The sequence below is a fragment of the Moschus berezovskii genome, chromosome X, assembly GCF_049115385.1.
Source record: "Moschus berezovskii isolate FMDL1 chromosome X, NW_MosBer_1.0, whole genome shotgun sequence".
NCBI lineage: Eukaryota > Metazoa > Chordata > Mammalia > Artiodactyla > Moschidae > Moschus > Moschus berezovskii.
Window position 1 is genome coordinate 124285578 of NC_142488.1, and position 12812 is coordinate 124298389.

The 12812-nt window shown below is 39.8% G+C and overlaps 1 protein-coding gene across 1 annotated transcript in view; it reads left to right on the top strand.

The window, feature by feature from the left end:
- Nucleotides 1-12812, top strand: part of GPC4 (glypican 4) — a 108391-nt gene that overhangs the window by 81613 nt on the left and 13966 nt on the right. The window contains exon 3 of the mRNA XM_055438454.2: nucleotides 5551-5942. Within this exon, the coding sequence (XP_055294429.1) occupies nucleotides 5551-5942 (392 nt within the window). The remainder of the gene's footprint in view (nucleotides 1-5550; nucleotides 5943-12812) is intronic.

The following is a 12812-nucleotide window of genomic DNA, read 5'->3' on the forward strand; positions in this document are numbered from 1 at the left end:
CTGTGTGATGCTGCTTTAGATCCTGGCATGTTACACTGTTTATTTCCATTCCTATGTTAAGTGGTCATTCATGAGCCCTAGGTGTAGCAGCTGTTTGATCCTTAGAACATAAACCCTTAAGCCCCCAAGCTGAAAATTGAAGGAGAAATAAACCCTGATCAGAGACACCATATTTCAAATGCGTATAAACTGTCTCCTCTCTGACTCTTCTTTCAGACACCAATAGCATCACTTAAAACTGACTCCCTGAGCAGCATTTTTAATGAAGACAAGCATTTCCTACAAGGGAGATCTGATTTCCGATTAATTCAGCTTCTGATTGTGGTGGAACTCTGGTTGGTATTGCCCCTGACTGGTTCTGTTTTAGCCACCAACTGTCTTATAATTGGCTTGAGGCATAATGTTTATGAAGGAATGATTGCTAGGTATCTCAGGCCCGCAAGGTTTTTCTTCAGGAGTTAGAATCTGATTTTGAATAATGGGGTAGAAAGTAGAGATGTGCTTTGCAGCAATGAATGAAGTTGCTATTCAAGGCTGGGGACCATGTCCCCATGTTGTGCTCTGTACCCCACTGTAGAAGGAAATGTAGGAAGAGAGGGGGATGGGGATGTCAAGGAATCTACAAGAACATATGAGAGCTGCCAGTTTGGTAAGAACAGATGCAAAAGCTTTCCTCCCTCCTTTTCCTTACAGCAAATTGTTATGCTTTGATTGGTATTGTACTCAACTGGTATGGATTTTAGAATCTAAATTATGTCTGCCATCCTTAAAAGATCTCTTTGAGACAAAAAACATAGGTGGAATAGTCCCATTTACCAGGCTGATAAGAACATGTCTGGGGCTTCCCAGGTGGTGCTAGTGATAAAGAACCCACCTGCCAATGCAGGAGGCATAAGAGGTGCAGGTTCAAGCCCTGGGTCAAGAAGATTCCCTGGAGGAGGTCACCGCAACCCACTCCAGTATCCTTGCCTAAAGAATCCCTCTGACAGAGGAGCCTGGTGTGGCTCCTCCATGGGGTTGCAAAGAGTCAGACACGACTGAAATGACTGAGCAAGAACATGTCTAAGGAAGGACCCCTGGTGGTCCAGTGGCTAAGACTTCACACTAAAAATCCTGCATTTGATCCCTGATCAGGGAACTCGATCCCACATGTTCCATCTGAAGAGCTCACATGCCACAACTAAGACCGAACACAGCCAGATAAAAAACTAAATATTTTTTTAAAAAGAACATGTCTAAGGAGAAATGAGGTTGAGTCTCTTGGATCACTTGACTTTTGTTCTGTTGACTTTGTAGGTGAGAAATAGATGAATATTAAAAAAAAACTTGGTATATGAAAGAAAGATTAAGGATTTTATAGATGCTTTAAAAATCTCTGGTGCCTCCATAAAACCATGTGCGGAAAGTAGCAGGATAGTAAAGGTGAACTGGATGGAAAAATTCATCTTCTTAGAAATTTTCATTACGGTCTGCTTGGGCAGGAATTTTAAGATGCATGGCAAAACCATGTGCTTTGATTTGAGCACAGAGCAACCACTTGGTACATACTTTTGAAATTGCATAGCTTGGAGAGATAAAATTATCAGATTTTTTAAAAAATTTTTATTGGAGGCTAATTATTTTACAATATTATATTGGTTGGTTTTGCCATACATTGACATGAATCTGCCCCAGGTGTACATGAGTTCCCCCTCCCGAACCCCCTCCCACCTCCCTCCTCCCCTTATCCTCCCTCTGGGTCATCCCCACATACTAGCCCCGAGCATCCTGTAACATGCATTGACCCTGAACTGGCAATTCATTTCACATATGATAATATACATGTTTCAATGCCATTCTCCCAATCATCCCACCCTCACCCTCTCCCACAGAGTCCCAAAGACTGTTCTATATATCTGTGTCTCTTATACAGAGTTATCATTTGCATCTTTCTAAATTCCATATATATGTGTTAGTATACTGTATTGGTGTTTTTCTTTCTGGCTTACTTCACTCTGTATGATAGGCTCTAGTTTCATCCACCTCATTAGAACTGGTTCAAATGCATTCTTTTTAATGGCTGAGTAATACTCCATTGTGTATATGTACCACAGCTTTCTTATCCATTCGTCTGCTGATGGACATCTAGGTTGCTTCCATGTCCTGGCTATATATATAATTCCTTATATCAGTGTTATAGAATTTCTATATATAATCCACTCAGCCTTTATATTTGCAAGTTATGGCCACACTAAAGAATCTTTTAAAATGTGAAGGAAAGGAAATCAATTTTCTGAATGGTTAAATGAATTAGAGCCTAATATGTATGTAGCATCAAACTAAACTCTGAAAAATATAAGCTAACATCACACACACATGCGCATGCACACACACACAAAAAACCTTCCTAGACAGAATTTGAGTCCTGGAAATAAAGTCCATTGTGGTATGAGGCAGAGAACATGCTGTGTTAAAATCAGATCTGTTTTCCATTGGATCATTCATCTTGTACCTCAGTGTAGCTATATAAATATATCTACACCAACCCACAGGCTGTTTATACAAATGAGGAAATCTTGAGAATGTTTTATTTTTGCGATAAGATTTTCAGTATCTTAGTAATTCTTTGACGTCGAACACTTTTAAGCCTAAAAAATTAAACTCTGACCTTTCTTAGCAGTATACAGTTAAAACCAAGCTATCCATGCCATTCCGCCCACCTTTATTTTTTTTTTTTATTTTTATTTTTTAGATTCTTTTGGATTTTTTTCCCTTTTTAAAACAAAATTTTATTTATTTTAATTGGAGGCTAATTACTTTACAGTATTGTAGTGGTTTTGCCATGAATCTGCCCCGGGTGTACATGTGTTCCCCATCTTGAACCCCCCTCCCACCTCCCTCCCCATATCATCCCTCTGGGTCATCCCAGTGCACCAGCCCGGAGCATCCTGTATCATGCATGCATCAAACCTGGACTGGCGATTTGTTTCACATATGATAATGTACATGTTTCAATGCCATTCTCCCAAATCATCTGCCCCCACCTTTAAAAACCAAGGTTTTAAAACCATTAGAAACCATTCATTAGAAATGTGAGTATTCAGAATTATTTATTAAGTCATGAAAGCACAAGTCAAATCATTCTCAACTTCCCATTTCTACAGTAAATGATGTGTGCCAATTTTATGAGCAATATAGTAAAAATCCAGTATAGGGAAGGACCTGTGCTTGTCTTTGCCATCCGCTCTTTTGGATGGTGAAATATTAGCACCACTGAGTTGACACAAGTTTTCCATATTGATATCAGTGACCAGGCTTTATTTTTCCAGTATGTGAGAGCCAGCACCACTTGGCAAGGATGCTAGTGACTCAAGGACGGTATGGCAAGTGGACCAGCTGACGTTTAACATCTTTTCTCACCCCAACTTTCCCCAACTTTGAAGTCTTAGAAAAATGCTACCTCCATCCTGACTCTTAGTTTTGAGAAACTTCTACATGAGGAAATTCACCCGAAACCACCTTCAAAAAATGACCCCCAAGAATGCAACAAAAAAAGCTAAAACCCAATTTATTGGAAACGTATTTTCTTCTAATTAAAGCATTAACCCTTACCCTGAATGCTTCACATTCAGCACAGTTCCTGAACTGGTGGTGACTACTAGTGAGAGGCACAATGGGACCATTGAGAGTCTTTTTTTTTTTAATTGAAGGATAATTGCTCTACAGAATTTTGTTTTCTGTCAAACCTCAACATGAATCAGCCATAGGTATACATATGTCCCCTCCCTCTTGAACCCCCCTCCCATCTCCCTCCCCACCCCACCCCTCATTGAGAGTCTTGATTCTCAAACTGTAGGGTGTAGCAGAGTCCCAGATGGCTGCCCCTTCCCCCTTGGGTTTCTGATCCAGTAGGTTTAAGGTGGGATCCAGGAACTTGTGACCCAGTGATGTCAATGCATGTCTATACCATGGGACCACAGTTGAGAACCACTTGGGACCTTGCTGAGAATGAGAGCCCTTCCCGGGTACCTGATAACTGTAACTCTTTTCATATGGTTTCCTTAGCTCCTTCTGTACTTTATGTCCTTTCAGGGAGAGAATTTTGGTAAAAATGTCAGGCTGTACAGTATAATGAGGGTTTCCCTTTCTCTCACTGAAGAAAACTCAGGAAATAAAAGGCAAACAGTAGAGAAGGGTTTTGTAGTGCCATTGCATTTTGATAAGCTTACTAATGTTCTTCTGGCTTTGAAGGAGTTGTCTAATTTCTCTTTCTGCTCCACGTTCACTTGGAGGCAGCTTCTTTCTTGATGTAGTCCTTATATTTTGCTTTGGTATTTATTACATTTCCTGCTTATAAAAGTGATACCATGAGGTGTTTATTTTTATACCAGACATAGATTCTTTAAGAATGATTAATGTTAACTCCTCTTTTCAGTGAACTTCCTGAGGAAAGATTCGGGAGAAACTAATTTACTATTTGTATTTAAGAGATTAAGTCTTTTAACATTTAGGCTGTGGGATTATGTGATGCCACTCCAGTACTCTCTCCTGGAAAATCCCATGGACAGAGGATCCTGGTAGGCTGTAGTCCATGGGGTCACAAAGGGTCGGACACAACTGAGCGACTTCACTTTCACTTTTCACTTCATGCATTGAAGAAGGAAATGGCAACCCACTCCAGTGTTCTTGCTTGGAGAATCCCAGGGACGGGGGAGCCTGGTGGGCTGCCATCTATGGGGTCGCACAGAGTTGGACATGACTGAAGTGACTTAGCAGCAGCAGCAGCAGTATGTGATGGCCAAAAAGTAAATCTGGGAGGCGGGGGGGAACAGGTGTTCTCTTTTCCCTATTTATTTTCCTGTGTTATCTTATAAATATACCAGGTCTATGGTTGAATCTGTTATGCATTTCATTTCTGTCTTTCTGGACTGGAAAGAATCTCATGGTGTTACTGTATGAATCCTTTAGGAACCCAGGGCCACCTTGGTTACCCCAGTTTATACTGATGTCACAGGGATTACCTGAGAACTTCTTTTCCTGCTTATGTGGGGTGTTTCATTATGTTTCTTGGCCTCAAGCATTTCCCAGGCAGTTTTCTTATATGTCATGTAGATGTAAGGAGGAGAAAGGAGGTTAAAATCATGTATAAGTAAACAGCACATCTTGAAAACACCTGTCCTGGTGTCAGGTTACAGTGAGGAGGCATTATTCACTTTGGTTTAGATCCTTACAGTAAAAAGTTCAGGGAAATTTTATGTCTTCATTTTTGTCCAGTTCTTTGTTTACCTTGTGACTGACTGAGAGAGGGAGGGAGGGAGACAGTTTTATATTGAGTCCTGAGAAATTGTTGGTTTAAAGTTTCTTTTATTGTGTAAGTGTCTTTGTGACATAGGTTTCCTTTCATTGACAAACTATCAGAGATGCCAAATTCCCCGAAAGAAATCTACCACATATACAAGCATGTTTTCCAATTTAATATCAGGATTTTTTTTTTCAGTTTTCAGATTTACCTGAAAAGCACTCCCATTATTTAATTATTGAGAACCCTTTCCGTTTTGGTTTTGTGTTTAGAATTCTTCAAAGAACTACTTGAAAATGCGGAAAAGTCCCTGAATGACATGTTTGTGAAGACATACGGCCACTTGTACATGCAGAATTCTGAGCTATTTAAAGATCTCTTCGAAGAGTTGAAGCGCTACTATGTGGCAGGGAACGTGAACCTGGAAGAAATGCTGAATGACTTCTGGGCCCGCCTCCTGGAGCGCATGTTTCGCCTGGTAAACTCCCAGTACCACTTCACAGATGAATATCTTGAGTGCGTGAGCAAGTACACGGAGCAGCTGAAGCCCTTTGGAGATGTCCCTCGGAAACTGAAACTCCAGGTCACTCGTGCATTTGTGGCAGCCCGCACTTTTGCTCAGGGCTTAGCCGTTGCAAGAGATGTAGTGAGCAAAGTCTCAGTGGTAAGTACTGTTTACATTCTATGTTATTGCTTTGTTTCATGTTAAAAGAAAGTTTGGGAGGTATGGGAAAATAAATGACTAGAATTCCATTGTCTTAATAACAGTCATCTTTTCTTTCTCTCCCCTCTTGTCACCTACATTTTGTTGTGATATATGAGCATTGTATCACTATAAACAATACAGGGATGAACATCTTCATATATTGTCATCATTCTTTTCATGGTTTCCTTGGTAGCCATTCTTAGGAATGTGCTGCTCTTGACTTAATGGCTTTGCAGAATTATCGGAAAAGAGAATGAAATTGTAGTATGCAGTAAAGAACAGATACAGTGAACCATGTTTTCCTCATTTGTAAATTACAAGAATCAGATGAGACCAGTATTTTTCAGACTGTTCTTTGGAGCCAGCTAAGGGGGTACCTCAGGGGCCTCCTTGACAGGAGACAAGGGAGAAGCAGACTTAGTGGGCAAGACTCTGCATCTGTGCCTTTACCTTCTGGCTGCCCTAGGAAACCTTTGCTCTCCTCGGTTTTATGTAGTAGGGTCTTTTGTTTGCTTGGGTTTTGTTTTTGTTTATTTTTTTGGCTGCACCAGGTGGAGTCTTTGTTCCCCAACCAGGGATCAAATCCGTGACCCCTGCAGTTGGAAGCATGGAGGCTTAACCACTGGACCACCAGGAAAATCCCTGTAGTAGGATTTTGAGCAAGATTTCAAGGAGGGAAAAATTCTATGCCTCCTTCACCCATCCCCTCCCCACGGTGAAATTTGAAAACATTTTGAAAGCCTTTCCGCCTCTACCTTTCTGTGACTCAGTGCCAGTGAAGACAGACTATTCCAGAGCAAAGTTATCTGTGCAGGACTGATCTTAGTACTATTACCATTAGACCCTCAAAGGGTCATACCCAGACAACATGGGCAGACCAGGATTCATGGCCCCCCTGATTATAGAGGAAACTTAATTACAGAGTGAAGATACAGAATTATGTAGAAAATTAGGTGCTTATCAGATGTTTCATTTTAGAGTCGCATGGTGTATTAGTTGATTGGTTGCATTCCTTTTTACAGTTGTGTATGTTCACATTTCCCAGCCATAAAATGACAGGAAACAATTTATTTTCATCATAAATTGCAAAAAAAAAAAGAAAAGAAATGTTGGGGTATAGGAGAGTTGGGTGGGAGCAAGTAGGAAGATGATGGTTATAATTAAAGGAATAGCCTGGTTCCTGAACTTCTGCCCACCCCAGCACCCATTATTAATTTTGAAGATGCTCATATCAGAGTCCCTAAACAATGCATAGTGAATCCAGATCAAAGTTATTGACATCATAGTTCCCCTCACACATCTGCGCTCTTTCAGCAATTCCTTGCATTTATCCTAAGCTGAGCAGCCAGTAAGGCACTGCCGTGTGTGAATGTCTGTGTGCGTGTGCACGTGTATGCCAGAGAGAAAAGCAAGGACTAGAAAACGCTTCGCAAGTGTTTTCTTTACATTCGCCTCCCCCTTCCCTTTGAGTTTATTCTTGGGAAGAAGGACCAGGCTGACACAAGCCTGCTGTGGTGTTAACCTCACTTAAGGTTGGGGCCCCTTCAGAGAACTGAGATTTCAGAATCTCTAACTGGAGGAGGAAGGTGGTGGTCGGAACAAGGAAGCAGGTTAGAAGCTTGAGGGCTAGGCGGCTTGTCTTTGTCACGCCACCTCCCAGAGGAGAGAGAAATGAACACTTGCAGCTTCCCTGTGTTGCATTTGTCTTGACGTAGCTTTCAGAATTAACTGTGGGCAATGAGTAAGACTGACCATTCACCCTTGCTTACCTATGCAGTAAAGAGTATGTGACCCAAAAGGAAATAATCACAGTTTCCGATGTTGCTTTTGATACGAATTTTTTTAAGCAAGAAAGAAATTTCTGTGTGTGTACCTTAGGTTTGACATGTTGTATAAGAAAGTTACTTTCCAAATATGACCCTAGATTTTTTTCAGAATTGATCCCTATTCTGTATTCTCATGTCTGCCTAAGAGATATTTGCATCATTATGTGAGAACACAATGAATACAAGCTATAGAGCTCAATTTACTTTGAATAAAACATTACTTGCCAGTTGTTTAGTGGAAAATACTGTATTGACTTAAAACATTTTTTATTAAAATATAGTTTATGTCCAATGTTTCTCATGTACAACCAAGTGATTCAGTTATATATACACACATACACATATTTTTCATATTGTTTTCCATTATGATTTATCCCAGGATTTGAATATAGTTCCTTGTGTTATACAGTTAGACCTTGTTGTTTATCTATTATATATAGCAGTGTGTATCTGTTAATCCCAAACTCTTAATTTCTCCCTCCCCCATTCCCTTTTCCCTTTGCTAAGCATAATTTTGTTTTCTATGTCTATGAGTCTGTTTCTGTTTTGTAAATATGTTCATTTGCATAATCTTTTAGATTCTATGTATAAATACTACCAAATGGTATTTGTCTTACTGTCTGTCATACTTTATTTAACATGACACTCTCTAGCTCCATCCATGTTGCCGTAAATGGCATTATTTCATTTTTTTATAACAGAATAGTATTCCATTGAACAGGTATTACATGTTCTTTATCCATTTGTCTGTTGATGGGCATTTAGGTTGCTGCCATGTCATGGCTATTGTAAATAAAGCTGCTATGAACATTGGAGTGCCTGTATTTTTTCAAATTAGAGTTTTTGCCATAAATAAGCCAAGGAATGAGATTGCAAGATCATGTGGTAACTGTTTTTAGTTTTGTAAGGAACCTCACTATGGGGCTTCCCTGATAGCTCAGTTGGTAAAGAATCTTCCTGCAATGCAGGAGACCCCAGTTCAATTCCTGGGTCAGGAAGATCCACTGGAGAAGGGAGCGGCTACCTACCCCAGTATTCTTGGGCTGGAAAATTCCATGGACTGTATAGTCCCTGGCATTGCAAAGAGTCGGACATGACTGAGCGGCTTTCACTTTCCATATGGTTCTTCATAGTGGCTATACCAATTTACACTAGCACCAACAATGTAGTAGGCTTCGTTTTTCTTCACATCCTCTCTAGCATTAATTATTTGTAGACTTTTTAATGATGGCCAATATGACTGGACTGAGGTGGTACATTATTATAGTTTTGATTTGCATTTCTGTTAACAATTGTTGAAGGTGAGCATCTTTTCGTGTGCTTATTGGCCATCTGTATGTCTTGCTTAGAGAAATGTGATTATTCTAAATGTTATGTTTATAATTAGAAACCTTAAAAAATAATATTTTGCTTAACTACTGAGCATCTTCTCAACCTAAGGACTGACTTGAAATCAACTCTTACTAGGTTGAGTTGTATCTAAATTACATAATAATAAGACACTCAAATGTGAAATCAGCTTCTAAAACTGCCAAAACACAGATTATGTAAAAATCTATCATCTATGTAATGTTTCTTTTTAGAAAGTTGTAAATTCATTACATTTGTTTTTGGACTATGACTACCAGTTCAACAGAGATTTTAAGTTAAGGTGTAGTGTGTATTTTAAATTGAAGATGTTGAAGAAACTACATTTGATTAATAAAATAAGTAAGCTCTAACAGTTTGGGAACTCAGGGAATGTTTTTTCATATAGATTCCCACCCCTGCCAACTGTTATCCAATTGTACTTTACAGGTGGACTAGAACAACCCAAGAAATAAATATTTCCTTCTTTTAGTATCCAGTAGAATTAATTACCTTTTTAAAGAGACCCACCTCACCCACTTCATCTAACAAGAAGTCAAATATGAAGACCATTGCGGTCTTGGGGCTAGTGATTGCTTATTTAACTCAGAGATGTTCCCACTTTCTCTTTATGAGCATATGCCCTGCTTTTCCAGTTTTTGTGCAACAAAAGGGTTGCGGTTATGTGTTGAGCAATGATTTGATTGTCACTAAGCCTTTTAAAGGCCATTAGCACCAGCAGGCTTAACTGACGGCAAGAGAAGTCACTTCTTAAAGTATACTTGCCTTGCTTCAGTTTTTCTGGGCACAGACATCCAGAGATTTCAGCTTACTCCACTGAGCTTTGCAATTCAAACTGCAGAAAAGCTCCTTTAATTAGGAACAGATGGTTCAATACCCCGGTGCTCCACGTCTTTGTATTACTTATTCCATCTTTACTTGTCATGGTTCATGATACATTTCTTATTTACCTGCTTGCAGCAGCAGTTTTGCCTGGAAGGGTGAAGTCTGTTGTGGTCTTTCAAAAATGCACAAGTGGTTACATGCACCATGAAAATCAATAGCTCCTATGCCAAAGAGAGGTGCATTCTCATGGTTTCAATTAACACTGACATAATGGGGCTATGTCTACACCCCCACCCCAAACCACGGGGACTATAATTAGAAATCAGTGCCTTAGCATTGTGATGTCTAAATGACTGTCCTGCCCTGAAAATGAGATCCATTGATCCCTCTTCAATTTGGTCTATTTGCAATGCACCAACACCTACAAGAGTACTATACAAATTATTTTTCCGTTTTCCCAAATTGTTATAGAGGTCTATTTTAAAAATGAGCAATACACAAAAAAGCTTTTAGGCGTACATATATATTTAGCCCTTAAGATTCTTTTTCAGTCACAGTCTTAATGACTAGAATGGCAAAGAGGAAGGAGGGATGTATATGTATTCTCTACTCTATAATATATACAGAGGTAGGGATGAGGAAGGTAGGGGTATGGGAAGTGTCACGGAGTGAAGATTCTCAAAATGGTAATAGAGCCCTCTACAAGGGGGGAATACAAGGATGCTTCAATTTAATCACTAAGTTGTGTCTGACTCTATGTGACCCCATGGACTATAGCCTGCCAGGCTCATCTGTCCATGGAATTCTCCAGGCAAGATTCCTGGAGTGGGTTGCCATTTCCTTATCCAGGGGATCTTCTGGATCCCGGAATTGAACCTGCATCTCCTGCCTGGCAGCCGGATTCTTTAACCACTGAGCCTCCTGGGAAGCCCCTTGACTTATCATTAACAAATCTACTTTAAAACATAACAACACTTATTTTCAAGCATTTATGTAGTTTCAGTTTTACCTACCATGTGGCCCTAAATACTCCTGAATGAATCCTAGCTTATTTCATGTTTTTTGTTACATCTTTGAAATTCTATTATCAGGGAAATAGGAACATCTTTGCCTTCTTTCTTTGCACGTGTGTGTATTGAATCCAAAACTAGTTGGGAAATTGTTGAATAAACCCTTCACATCTCACAGTGTGTTTGGGTTCCCTATCTTTTTCTTTAACCATAATTTGGGAAACGATTTCCTGTTATTTTTATTGGGTGCTTATGTTACCAAGCAGCAGATAAAAATCTAGACCCTTTCTGTTTGTTCAGTACTATTGGCAGCACAGGGGAAAAAATGTAGTGAGTGTATGTTAGGAACTGGAAGAAACTAGGAAGAAATGTGTTTTTAACTTGAGTGCCGCATGTTGACTGCCATCACTGTGTAATGTGGCTGAAGACTCGTTCTGAATTACTGAAATGAAATCCAGGCTGTGTGAAGAGCTCAGCTCCAGCATTTCTCTTTTTTCAGGCGGCTTGCAGTAGTTTTTAATGTGGTGTTTTGAAAATGCAGGTTATTTGGTAGAAAGCCCTGATCTATATTAAGAGAATCTTTGCAGAGAAAAGGACATTTCTGCAAAAGCTTTTTATAGCAGAAATGGCATGCAGCTGTCATGTTAAATGTATATTCTGAGGAAGGTAGGAATAAATATTTTCAAGAGTCTTTACTAAGTTAAAGAGTCTTAACTAGTTAAAAATGGAAATAAGGATCTCCCCCGACCCCGCCGACGAACTTTTACCAATAAAACATAAACTAGCAGCTAAAATCTAAATGCTTGTTTATCTTACTATTTAGAAACACCTTAGTCAGTCTTGAGGGGCTTCCCTGGTAGCTCTGTTGATAAAGAATCCACCTGCAATGCAGGAGACCTGGGTTTGATTCCTGGGTTGGGAAGATCCCCTGGAGGAGGACATGGCAACCCACTCCAGTATTCTTGCCTGGAAAATTCCATGGACAGAGGAGGTTGGTGCACTACAGTCTATGAGGTCACAAAGAGTCAGACACGACTGAGCGACTAAGCACAGCATAGTCAGTCCTGAGGATTTCATAAGGCTTGTAAATTGGCTATTACTGTATTGTCATTATGCTCAGCAGCTCAAATTGATTTTGATTTGCATTAATAAAGAAATATTGAGTCCAGATGATGTTCCCTTTCTATCTTTTAGGTCCCCCAAAGTAAACAAACTAAACCATCCCATTCTTCTATAAACAATGTCCAAAACTTCTTACGCTCAGCCAGTAAAGAATCCACCTGCAGTGTGGGAGACCTGGGTTCGATCCCAGGGTTGGGAAGATCCCCTGGAGGAGGGCATAGCAACCCACTCCAGTATCCTTGCCTGGAGAATCCCCATTGATAGATGGAACCTGGCGAGCTTCAGCCTATAAGGTTGCAAAGAGTTGGACACAACTGAGTGACTAAGCACATGTAAATGATATGTCATGTTCTAGTAGAGATTGATCATCGCTGCTACATTTGGCTGCAAGTTTTTCAAAATGTGAAAACTTTGGCAAAATATATATTGTTTTTGGTTTTGTTCAAGTAACCTCTTTTCTCTCCATGTCTACCAGTGTTTACTTGAGCTTTTGAGTTCTTTGTATCTCTACTGCTGGTGAATATTTTCTTCTCACCCTGTAGCACCTTGAAGCATTCTAAGGATATAGCATTGAGTGCATGAGTCATTAATCTTTGTTAAAAACTGTGTCATCTCATCCATAGTTGTCCAGTCATATACTGTTCCATGTAGAACAGTTGCATCCTAACTTGCTCTCC